Below are 12785 nucleotides of genomic sequence, written 5' to 3'. Positions count from 1 at the left end.
ACCTCTTCCTATCTTCATATTGTATCTGGCATTGGTCCACTAGGGAGATTCTTTTTCACCACATGGAATATAAAAGGTATGGGAAATGCTACCAAGTGATATAAAATTCACACACTGCTATGGCAGCATCACACCTGCATAGCTTTTCTCCAAGAATCACATCTCGGCGAAGTAGAGGGTGCTAAAATTAAACCTAAATGGAAAGGTCAATCCAACTAGACATCTTACTCTGCATATGCAAGAGGTGCAGTAACCTGAATGAGCCCCGGCATACCATTTGCAGTCATTGATAACCGCATAGACACTGAATGGTGTTATGTCTTACTCAAGGACAGACTGGATGGCCAGAATCTAGTGCTAGGTAGTCTATTCTTTCTAAATACGGACCAGACCCACTGTAACGAAAATGCCGACAGACTGGGCAGATACCCTGTGAATACTAGGGGTAACTTCAGTTGTGTATTGGATGTGATGATCAATCACATCCGCCAGGAACCAGCCATGGTGTGCAATCCCGAGGGATTTAGAAGTTGGATATGACACTGGTGGTTATTCAACTCCTTGCGAATTTGAAATCCAGAAGCTTGTTCATAATCTTACTATTCTCCTATGCTTAAGCTGCATGTCCGCCTGGATTGGGTACCATTTACTCAACAAATTATCTTAGCACAACACTATCTGACCATTGCCCCTCAGAGATGGTATTACACTGGGGTGTCGCCATTTCACCAGGCCCAATCTGGAGGCTCCAGTCTATGTGGCTGGAAGTCCCAGTGTTTTGTAACACCCCGCTCTACAAAAGTCGATGGATTAGGAGTTTTCTCCTGGTCTGGCAGATTGTCTTTTGGCGCCCCAAGGTGCTGCCTTTAAAAAAAAATGTAGTGGGAACGCCAAAGCAAGTTCCTGCTCGGCATGACCTGTTTAGTCCATGCCATGTAGGAGATGGGCATGCGTGCACACCGGGTAAGGGCACACCATGGGCCCCCTGTATGCATCCCAGTGTACAAGGCAACAGGGACCCCTACAGGACCCCCGTGTTTCCTCACTGCCAGCCTTTTCATGGCGGGCTCACCACCATGAAAAATCTGGCAGTGTGTAAACTTAGAATGCGCTTTGTGGTCCCACTTCGGCACCACCAAGCATATTGCTGCCCCAGAACACCGCCAGGGAACATGGTTCCCTGGCGGTTTCAGCAGTCCCAAAACTGTCCGACTGTCGTACTTGTAATACGGCAGTCAAACCACTGGTGCGACAGTCCCTGACCAACACCGCACCTCCACCACTGGTACGGCAGTCCAGTGGACCTCCGAATTTTTAATCGGGCCCTATGTAACACGAACTGTAACACCACCTTTTGAAAGTAAGGCTTAGTAGCATAGTTAAACAGTTTAAATTGCAAGTTGTGCCCACACTAGTATTTGAAAAAGGGTCACATGTGCGAATTGATCTAGTTCCTCTTAACTTTAGTTGGTAGATGGAGAGCGTTAACCTTGCAGCATGCATGTAATAATGGCAAATACATTTTTTTTTTATTCCTGGCTGCAAAAGGTGGCTTTTTGATAAGGGTTATCGTTTTCCTGTGTAGTGCAACCTGGTGGCCCAGTGTGCTTTTTCTGTAGTCCACACCTTTGATATCATAACCACCTATTTAACACCTCCTCTGATAGGAAAGGAGGTGACCTGTACTCTTCAAAGCATTCATTTTTCAAAGCCTTTTCTGCTGCATCTGCCTGGCAATTGCAGTCTCATAAAAATTACCCATTTTGATGAGTGCCTTGGAGAGCTGTTTTGTAGCTGGAGTTGGCTAACTCAGGAGGAGTTTTTTATTACAATGAGAGGCAGGTATTTCACTGAGGCTTTTTGAAATTCAATAGCACAAAAATTGGGATTGTCTCTTGCTGTTAACCGCCAAGCAGAGGCATGAAGTAGATCAGAGTGCAGTAAAAGAAAATGTATCAGGTTGAGAAAGAAGCCAGAAGACAACCTGCTGGGGGATTTGTGATCTGCCTGGTGAAGGGTGAGGAGGAGAGGTATAGCCTCTGTGCATTACATTCCTGGAACTAGAATGCTACTCCGATTATGGAAGCTGGTCTCTTTGCTGACCCCGAACACCAAGAAGGTTTTGGTGGATCACCTGCTGTGATGCTTTTCCATTGAGACTTAGTAAATGAGGAATAATCGCAAAACAGATTAAAATGTGTTCACCTTGATAACAAGCATTTGCAATGCAATAGGTCTCGCATTAATAATTGTTTGAGCTATTGGCGTTGCTAATAATAATGCAACAACAAAAGCTCAAACTTTCAGTAATGCGATACCTATTGCATTGTGAATGGCAGTAAGTTTGATAGTTACATATTCCCCCTTGTCATCTGAGAGATCTGGTAAGTCGATTTTGTACTTGGGGCGGCAGGACAAAAATAGATAGGCGTTCATAGAACAATTTTTAAACTAACAACAACTTTCAGGAAATTATGAAAGTATTGGATATTTTATAGAAGACAGAGCAAAGAGTTATAACAATCTGCCCACAACTGGCGTTGGAGGGGTGGGGTGTTGTACCTTTATCTACCCTCCCCTAGGCAGGTTTTTCGATACTGCCCCAAAGAGCAATCTTGTTCTGACGTCAGGTCACAAAATACAAAGAAAACTCATGGGTGGGAGGAGGTACTCAAATGCGAATGAGGACATAAAAAACGCGAAATCTCTGCTAAACATCCAGGCTTCATCAGAGCCCAGGCTGGCCATTGGGTGTATGAATAGTTTATTGTAGAATGCCTTTTTCATTGCATTCTGGTACTTTTAGTCAGCCACATTGAGCCGAATGAGGGGGCTACTCTCCAGTATTTGGTGAAAGTATTCTGAAATGTCATTGAGTCTGGTTCCCTAGGGTGTGCAGAGGTCCTGGGCAGAGATGCTGCATTGTGGGGGCCTGGTTTATGCCACTGCCAGTACCAGAATGCATATGAAAAAGAGGAGCTACTCATACCTATAGCACAACTTAGAATTTATCTGACACTGGATATGTATATCACTTGGATAGTGGTTCAACAGGCCCCTCAAATGTCAGCTCAGAGGCTCTTTGACTAACCGGACTTTGATGTCCGCTTCCAACCCTGTAAGCACAGAGGAATGCTGACATTTGAGAGATGCATTCCTGGATAACGAGGCACAGTAAGGGCCTGTCGCCGTGACCCTACCTCAAAAACATATGGGGAACTGGTTCAGCCAGGCGCAGGGACATGTGACGCCCTCCCACCAATCCCAACGCGCCATCGGCAGTGGCCGGGGGAGCTTTAAAGAGTTTCCACAGGCCCTTTTAAGCAGGTGCATGTATATTAGTCTAGGGTGAGCTGCTGGCGGAGGAGAGAGGAGCTTAAGTGATTTGGGGTCCACATCTAGCTGTAATGGTACAGTTGTATACTTGTGACTAGCTGAGAGGCAGCTTATAAATTTCGGCGTGGGCCTGTACTTAAACGCATAATTAGTCTCTGTTTATTTTGGTCCTTAAAACACTTCTTGTTGAGGGTTCTTAATCTATTTAGCATTCTATGAGAGGAGCATATTGTGGCTTGTGCTGTGCCCACCAATGTCCAGGTTTTGTGGCACCAAACCATAACTTTTATTTTAGCAAACTCAGTCGATGTAACCTATGCCTAAATCACCTTTGCCATTAGGCACGAGGCCAGGCAAAAGGCTTTACGAGTCCGCCCCTGGGCCCCACAAGCAACAAGCACCTGTGTGACGTTTGATGATTAGTCGTGGTATCTTGAAAACCTGGCTGTAGCAGCAAAATAGAGTTCGATTTAAAAACAAAAAAATTAAAAAATCAACACGCACCTTGGAGGTAGAGCACAGAATGTTAACTCTGTCCAACTGCCCGACAGAGAAGGAGAAAGGCAAACAATGACTAGAGGCACAACAGGGCTGAAATGCTGAGATTTCGCAATACAGCAGTAGGGCTGGGGCACAGCCAGTAACTCGAGTCCTTACTCATTGCCGGTCTCTGAAAGCTAGGGAGGGGGCTGGGGGCCAGGGGGGATTCAAAAACAATATTTGTTGCGCCGTAAAAATTGCAAAAAGAAGCGAGGAGGGGGTAAGTTGCAGTGGGGTGTGGTCACGGAACAGGTGCCCTCTGCTACAAGAATCAACAGTACAGAACCTTCTCAGTGTGCAAACGGGGCAGGGGCTGGTGGGTGCGGATTACAGGAAGATTTTTTAAAAGCGCTATAAAGTAGCCAGTGCTATCTACTTGATAGCGCTTTTTAGTTCGAGATTGTAGAGACTGAGGCAGTTGGGAGGGGCAAGAGGAACGCGGTAGAATGGGGAATAGACTCATGGAACAAAGGGTTTAGATAATCCACTAGCCCACGGACTGCCCCTGCTACAATTGGGCATATTGGCTCCGATGTCGTTGTGTGAGCCACAGAAAGCAATCGTCTGACCACGAGAAACGAGCTCTGATCACTTCAGTGAGTACCTCACATTTCAGGTGGTGCTGGGTCTCGGCCGGGCTTCAACCGGTTCTGTAGGGTTCACTTCCAAATCTCGTTCTCCTGAGTCGTGATGCATGCTACTCAAAGGAATGCTGTGAATCGCTGGGATGATCACGTATCCTTCCAGGGGTCATATGGCTCCATCCTGTCAGGGCAGGAAAGAGTCCAACACCCATACCCAACTGCATGTGCAGTGTGACCCAATCCCAGCGAGAAGCCACAAGGTGCATATTGTAACAAGTCTGGCCCATGGGCTGTTTACATAACAACCACAGTAACCTCTTCTGTGGGCCCGGCTTGCAATGCCAAGAATGTACAAATATTTTTCTAATTAGCTCCGGCAGGGCACAATGCTGCACTGAGAGCAAAGCACAACGACCTGCTGACAGAGAAGCTATAATGCACGACTATTAACTTTAGTGCGGCGATGCAGGGCAACGCTAAAAATGTGTTGGACTAACTTACTCTGTGGGGCACTAGGCACGGCTGGGGATGTGGTGTAATCTCCAGAGCTGCAGACTTTGGAGCTGGGGAAACCGGGTTTGAGTCTCCGGCTCGGTAAAACTTTTCATCAACAAAAACCAGGACTCCAGCTCCGGGCTTGCGGTTACTTGCACGGAATGATGGATAACGCCTCCCGTCCCCAGCGCACCTCTTCCGCTTCAGGGTCAAACCGATTCTCTTTAATACGAAGCACCACACCCTGCCCCACAGTACCTCGGTAGGCATCACCAAACTATCCCTCTTCAATTGCAGATACAACTGAAAGCTAATTGTAAAACCAAACACACACGATGGCAGATAAAAACTCTATTCTTGGATGTTACTGTGCAAGCAAGTGCACAGAGCGAGGAGCGAGCCTCGCTGTGGGCGGAGTGTATGAGTGCAGGGTGGGGATCGAGACATCGCCATCGCCCACTACTGCAGAACCCGCATTTGAGAAGCACACACACACCTTCTCATCTCCATGACGTGCAGAATCGGGCAGCAACTAACAGAACATCTCAGATATGAATCATCACACCTGATGGTGTGCCAGATGAGCATTCATCACCCCAGCGCTCAGTCTGTGTGTGGTATGAATCAGTCCCCTGCTATGCCCATGCCTTGATCTCGAAGTGTGGGAGTTTTACAACATTTCATACAAAGCCAAGTGACATTAATGCAAGTTAAAAAAAAAGAGCTGCAGCAGTGAGAATGAAAACGCTCTGAGATCTGCTTGTCGGATAGATGGGAGGATCAGTCTAAAGCTGGGACTTAAACACATTTTTTCATGAAGATAATAAAAAAGCAACATGCAGGAATTACTGAAAACCGTGACTTGAAGAAACGGTTCACAACCTCTCTTTCCTTCTTTCATTTAGTTGCTTCCCTGTGAAATGGATCCAAAAAAGAACAAGCCAGCAACTGGTGTGCGCGCCACAGCGAGACATCTGGTTTCAATTATTGCGCCCGTGTCTGGGCACGATCATTGAAACCAGATGGCGGCTGTGCGTGTAACCGACACTAATAGGCCATGGGCAGAGCAATGCGCCCGCCTTTGGCCCATTGCGTTCTGTCTTTGTTAAAAAGACGCGCGCAAAGGCCAATAGCGTGGGCCAAAACAAAAGGCACGAGCGTGTGCGATTCCTAGGTTGGTTTTGAAACTCCCTACATGAAGTTTCTCGCTGTGCGAGCAGTGCTGTGCACTGCAACGCTAGGCGCAAGACCTAAAAAAGGGTTAGTAATTTGTGGACGTAAAAGAAATGTTAACTTTTGTCTGTTTTCTATAAGTTTAAGAACCTTTGAAGCACCAAGTGGAAAGTTAAGAAACTTTGGAAACTAATGTTTGGAGAGCCAGTCTGAAGACCTGGCATTAATGTGTTTTGAAACATGGAATCCATTTTGTTAAGCAAATCCCCTGTTAAACCATTTCCTGTGAGATGGTGGGGCGTTGTCTGGTTTTGGGCCTGAAAACTAATGTAACGCTGCACCAGAGAATGTTTTTTTAAATATACATATATATATAAATCAAGGCTAGCTCATTGGCATGATTCATTTTTCAAGTTCAAAGACTGCAAACATGACAGTATGTTTTTGAATATTTCCTGATCTCTGCATGAAATTTATTTCAGTGTTGTCCTTATAATCATTAAGATGTATTCCTTTCAACTAAATTTACATCAAAATGTTTATATCTTAACTGTAATTTTTTTTTGGCTGTTCCTGTGTCTCACAGAATATTGTATCAAAAAGGCACCGCTATTGTGCCAAGCTACCACGCGTAAGCTCAGAATTCCTCACAGAAACCTCTACTTTTAGCAGCGTAATTGTTTTGACTTTATTGGAGCACCTGCCATAGCTCATATCAAGACAGTACCATCTCCGTACTTTAACAGACAGACTTCTTACAGTTGCAGTGTGAATTGCCAGTCTTGTTCATGTCCTTACATGAACAAGCTGAAGGGTTGTGTGTTTGCTCAGGAGCCTGACGTTCTGAATAACTTTTAGGGACAGTTGACAGGGAGTTGCATAACATTATCTATCCATTTCTTCCTTCATACGCTGGCAGACTCTCAGGCCTGAGGAGATGAAATGGATGGATGCTTGATTTCCTCGGGGGGGGGGGGGGGGCATTGTTCTGTTCCTAGAAACATATGGTATGAAGGTTTTTGCTGAGGTGTTCTAGCCATTCAGATATTTGTAGTTTGGTTAAAAAAACGTGATGTATGTGGTACGGTATAGAAGAGTTTGATTAAATGTGAACTGATATGGCAAAGCCAGACTAAATTGGAAGATGAAATGTTTTCAAATGGACTTCATACAGAAATGTTGATGCCCTGTGTAAGCAGATCTTCGCTCAGCCTTTTGGTATATCTAGATGTAAGAAAATACGAGGCGACATGTTCATATGTCTCTGTAAGGCTGCTTTTGTCCGCCACAGTGTGTTCATGAATCCTTTGTTTCAAATCCATCTTTGAAGCATGTTTTGCTGGTAGTAAAAGCCCCTTTCCAAACCTTTAATCCGTTCGTGTGTGGGTTTGTGCACATGCATACCATCATTTGTGTTACGGATTCCCTTTAAAGAGGTTGCATTTTTGCTTGAAGTTCCCATCATCAAAAAACACCATTCTATTGTGATGTAAGTGTATTCCAGCAGCCACCTTCTTTTCTTTCTAAACCTCCAACTTCCTATTTCAGGTCGAGCTTTTGGTGATGAAGGCGCTGTCTGTCGGCCTGCTGAAAGGCAGTATAGATGAGGTGGACAAACGTGTGCACATGACCTGGGTGCAGCCTCGTGTTTTGGACCTACAGCAGGTAATATGCTCTTCCATATAGTGGCATCTCTAAATTAAGGCTCCGTGAATTGGGTAGAGCTTTCAGAAGAGCTGTTGTGGATGGGGAAATAAGTATTTTGGGAGTTAGTTTGCGAGTAGCAGGCACCAAAAAAACACTTTCCTTGGTACTACCGAGCTCGCCCCAATCCACATTTGGAGTGTGGCTGTTCATGCTTTAGATTTATTTTATTTTTTTAAAACAGGCTGCCTCGGTTTTCACTGGTTCACCAGTTAAAAAGGTATACTGCTTGTGCATAGGGGTCTATTTCCCCTAACGACCTTTTTGATACTGGATTCACTCATAATCTGATCCTCTTAGCCATGTTGCAGTAGCCAACCATGAATCTTGACATAACCCTGTTTTATTTAGGGCTCTGATGGTGGCTCTCTTGCTCAAATGAGGTGACAGTCAGTAGTTTCATCATTGTAAACACCATATTTTGTAATGTGTATAAGACCTGCATCATAATGTGTCAATCTGGGTCCCTACCAAGGAACTGTTTATTTGGGTATTAACTTACCAACTTGCCAGAGAGCTACAATTTCTATGCTGTTCTAAATGTTAAATGTATACATTTTAATTATCTGCTCAGCAGTTGTTGGGGTCTGCTGCATATTGAGGAGCTTTAGGGAGTTGTTTTATGTCTGTGTATATCTTTCTGTGTTTATACGGTTCCCTCTAAAACCAGTCCTGCTTTAGTCTTGAATGTGTGGAGCGGAGTAGTCCTGATATTTGTTATGTGTATATATTGTTTAGTTCCCCCATTGACTTATTCTGCTGTGTGCCTTAATGCATCATTTTCCCATGGAGAATGATGCATTAAGGCACTGGATACTGTGTGAATTTTTGTTTGTCTGATTTCCTCAAAGACCAGTCCTGGTGAAAGTTCTTTTTTGTTGGCTTGAATTGTAATGCTTCTCTTACAGATAAAGAGCATGAAGGATCGGCTGGAATTCTGGTGCACAGATGTGAAGAGTATGGAGCTGCTTGTTGAGCACCAGGCCCATGACATACTGACCTAAAGTGTTGCTTCAGTAGCTTTCCAACGCTAAGGCAAAGGAAATTGTAGGGCTGCTGAACTGTCTTTGTTCACCATCTAAAGAACTAGAATGACAACTAAAAGCCATTAGCTTCTGTGGGATTTGTTCTTTCACATTGACCTATTTGCCTATTATAAATTTGGTTGGAGTGATTCCTCTTGAGGAAATCTAGTCAAACAGCAGCTGTCAAGGAAACCAAATTGGTTTCAGTGTGAAGGTAATGTAGCGTTGGGATAGCTCAAGATACCGCTCTTCTGCATTGTCCAGAGAGTGGCTGTTTGGAGTCCTTCCTGCCTTGCACTCCACCACAAGAGCTCTATCATAATGTACAATACCTTGCTGAGAGTTTGCCTTAGACACATCAGACACATTCATTGTTGAGCCTTCCGAATTGATGTCGTCTTCCACGGCTCCAGGCGGACTCATGTGCTGTTCTTAGTAGGTGAGGAAGCATTTGACAAGAACAGACCTGTTGAACGCTTCTGATGTTTTGAACTTGGGTCAGGGGGAATTGTTCAGCTCCATATGTCTTGAAGCATCTTGGTAGGCTGCTATATTAAATGTAGTTCTATCCTGGATGCATCATGCCATCATTTGATATCCCTTGTTTATTCGATTTTTCCCTAATTGCTTATTTCGGGAGTATATCAGTAGAGCTGTCATTGTTGCACTGATACGGCTTGTCCAGTAACGATAAAACTGTTTTATAAATCTTTGTCTTTAAGTCGTAATTTTGGTAATACTGGTCTCTGCTGTTGTAAGTGGGAATCCGCTAATAGGCTGTACCTCATTTTATTTTTTACTTGTGTTCCTAGCAGGCCGGCTCTGTACTGCTCACTTGTCTCCTTTGAATCTGCATTCACTCCCATACCCAATTCCTGCTGTGTTATTAGTGTGAATCCCCTAGAAATTTGAGGACTAGATCTTACTGAATCTATTATAATGGCACATGCAGGTGTACTGTTCTGGAAGTCTGTACCACTTAACCACCACCTGCCTTTTGGTTCCTGGTCCATCAACAAAAAAGGCATATTGTGAAATCTTCCTGGTCTGACCTTCAATTGATGTGGACATTTTGGCACACGTCTCCTCTCGTGATAAATCTACTGCTTAATTTGTCACAGTCCATCTATAGCTACAAAATCACTGGTTGGGACCTGCCAAGTGAAGCATTGGATTCATTGTTTGGAGACAACCTGGAGCCGTTTGCTGTGGTGTAAGTAGAGTGATAACTGGCTCACACCCTGTTCTTTAGTAGCTTGCCCCATGGGCAAAATGATAGACCAGCTGTCCTGCAGCTGAACTGACAGGAATGTATAGCTAGTAATATGCCTCCCAGTTAAGACTGCTGAGGTGAGAGCAAAAGCATGGCCTGGGCCCTAACTGGAACAGGCACTAAGATGAAAAGCAGTGAGCAATCTCGTACTTAGTGCACAGTCAATCTCTTACCAGAGGTTAAGGTGAGCTAGGGGTGGCTAGGCGGGCCACCCTTGATGTTTGAAGTTGAAGCATGCAGATGGGAACTGTGCTCGGTCATTGGACCTTTCATAGTTGACAAGCTTAAATCTTTTTTTTAAAACACAGAAGAGCTGCTCCCAGCGGACAAAAGAGGGCTAAGTGTAAGTGTTTCTTAGTTCAGAAGTGTTGGCATCTCACAAAAAGTGTAGGGCTGGTCTCACACAACACCTGGTGTCATGCTTCATCATTGACCAGTCCTCGCCCTCTAAAATCTCGGTTTGATGGAGGGCGGGCATACACCTGACGACAGGGATGCACTTCTAAACTAAGTGGGGCCCAGATAAAGAAAAAAGTGAGTTTAAAAATCCATTGCAGGCCTCACATTATCTTTAATATTACTGGCACCTGTATGGTATTCTAAAAACGTGGTTGGTGTGTTGGGGAAGTAATTGTCCCCCCACCGATATCAGGAGGTCGACATGTTTCTGCCAGGTGGCCCGTTAGGGTCCGAGGCATTCATCAGGACCTATGTGTAACTAAAGAAAGGGCTCCACCCTAACCAAACTGTGGTAGGAGGGTATCCACTGTGTGGGTTGGTAGTGAATGTGCTCCACTGCAAGGTGGCCTTGATATTTAAAGCCCTAAGAGATGGAACTCAAGGCTCCATAGGAGGGTGAAGGATCGCGGACCCCTTTGGTCCAAAGCTCAATGTAGTTAGAGGTGTTATCCGCTGCTCCACCTGTGCGTCCTCCTCCTCCTCCGAACGGGCCACCTGGCAGAAACAGGTCGACCTCCTAGAAGTGCATCCTTGTCAGGTGTATGCCCGCCCTCCACCAAACCGAGTTTTTGGAGGGCGAGGACTGGTCAATGATGAAGCATTGACACCAGGTGGTGTGTGACACCAGTCCTACACTTTTTGTGAGATGCCAACACTTATGAACTAAGAAACACTTACACTTAGCTATCTTTTTCCCCCGCTGGGAGCAGATCTTTTGTGTTTAAACAATTCTGTTGGAGGCCGCTAGCTCCTAGAACCCCCTGCCTCTAGTTCCCTCATACCCAGACACGCTCTGGATTCGTGTGGCTACACAAAGCTTAAATCTTTACCTGTTATCAGGTGGGAAACCACCAGCAACGTCCTTAATAACTCAAACAGTACTAGTTTGCATGAACGACCGTGCAGCAATATGTATTTAGTAGCTCATTTGTGTTTCCTGTGTTAATTGTTTGTGTTTAATAGTGCATCATTTTTAGTGTTGGTTCTTCTGAAAATAATGTAATTCTTTATACTTTTTGGTGTCTCAAATGTGTTGGGTCTTTTCCAGGGTTTATAAAATACTCTAATAATATTTCCTTGTAGGAAGACCATCTCTATAATGAGGTGATGAAAAAGAAAATAGTAGGTAGAGTGTAATGTGGGATAGTAGACAAAAGGGCCATCTTTGTTCCTGCTTCCATTTATCCCTTTTTAGCTGGAAATCCCTGACCGCTATATTATTCATACTATTTTAGGCTCAGTCTGCCCTGTATCTCCAGGGTTGGGATAACAAAGTGGCAAAATACCCCACACCCGGAAAGCTTGGAGTCCTGTTGGAACCGAAGCATTGCGTTTGCAACGCATTGCAAGCAGTGTGTAGCTAAGATGTGTTTTATGTAAGGTAGCTTGCTGTTAATGCACGTGTTGCCTTATTTGTACCATGTTTATTACAAGGCACAATCCTGATAAAATATATTGGTGCATTTTGCACCCACTGACTGCACACAGCCTCCTTTAACCTGCTGTGCAACACTGGCCTTCATTATTCTGAAGTTAGTTAACTGGGTTCTCCTAAGTACTATACATGAATTCAGTTTGCTGTGTAAGATTATTATTAAAGGCATTCTACTCCTAGAAAGACACTGCAAGTGGCTTGCATTGCAGAGCCCCATGTGAATATTGCTTATACAGGTATGCAGACAACTAATGAGATGTCACATCAACCTGTTTGTAAGCTGGGCAACAGGAATATACATTCTAAACATGCTGTTTGTCCACAGGGCAATACATTTTACTGATCCTGTCTTTATACTGGCATAAACTAAATATTATACCCCTGTGCTTGAGGTCTGCACACAAACGTTAATTTTTTTTTTTGAAACACGCTTTCCTCGAAACTCCTTAAGTTGCAGTCTACTTTGAATTCCCTTAAAAAAAAAAAAAATAATAATAATCCATTAGTTCGATAGTAACATCAGAGTGAGGGGTATGTCCTTCTGGAAACCATCTTCCTGTTAGATATGTTTTTGTAATCACCTTTAAGTAGGGGATTGGCAGTGGTGGTATGGTAGCTAATGCAAATAAGAGAAATTCACCCATTGCTTCCTGATTGGATGTTAAAAGAAACTGTTAAATGGAGTGCAGTGGGTGAAGGTGCCACCACACCTGTGCTAGCCAAGTCCATGCCTGCATGATTGCTCTGTTAGAAGAATGAGT

General features: G+C 44.3%; 1 protein-coding gene across 1 annotated transcript in view; it reads left to right on the top strand.

Annotated features, from left to right (window-relative positions):
• The window catches only part of PSMD13 (proteasome 26S subunit, non-ATPase 13), an 85808-nt gene extending 76243 nt beyond the window's left edge, over positions 1-9565 (top strand). Inside the window, exons 12-13 of the mRNA XM_078681281.1 lie at positions 7677-7793; positions 8741-9565. Coding sequence (XP_078537407.1) covers positions 7677-7793; positions 8741-8836 — 213 coding nt within the window. The 3' untranslated portion in view covers positions 8837-9565. The remainder of the gene's footprint in view (positions 1-7676; positions 7794-8740) is intronic.
• The last annotated feature ends 3220 nt before the right edge of the window (positions 9566-12785 follow it).

The sequence above is a fragment of the Lissotriton helveticus genome, chromosome 3_1 (genome assembly GCF_964261635.1).
Source record: "Lissotriton helveticus chromosome 3_1, aLisHel1.1, whole genome shotgun sequence".
Taxonomy (NCBI): Eukaryota; Metazoa; Chordata; class Amphibia; order Caudata; family Salamandridae; genus Lissotriton; species Lissotriton helveticus.
Note: the sequence above shows the minus strand (reverse complement) of the source record. Positions and strands in the feature narration are given on the sequence as shown.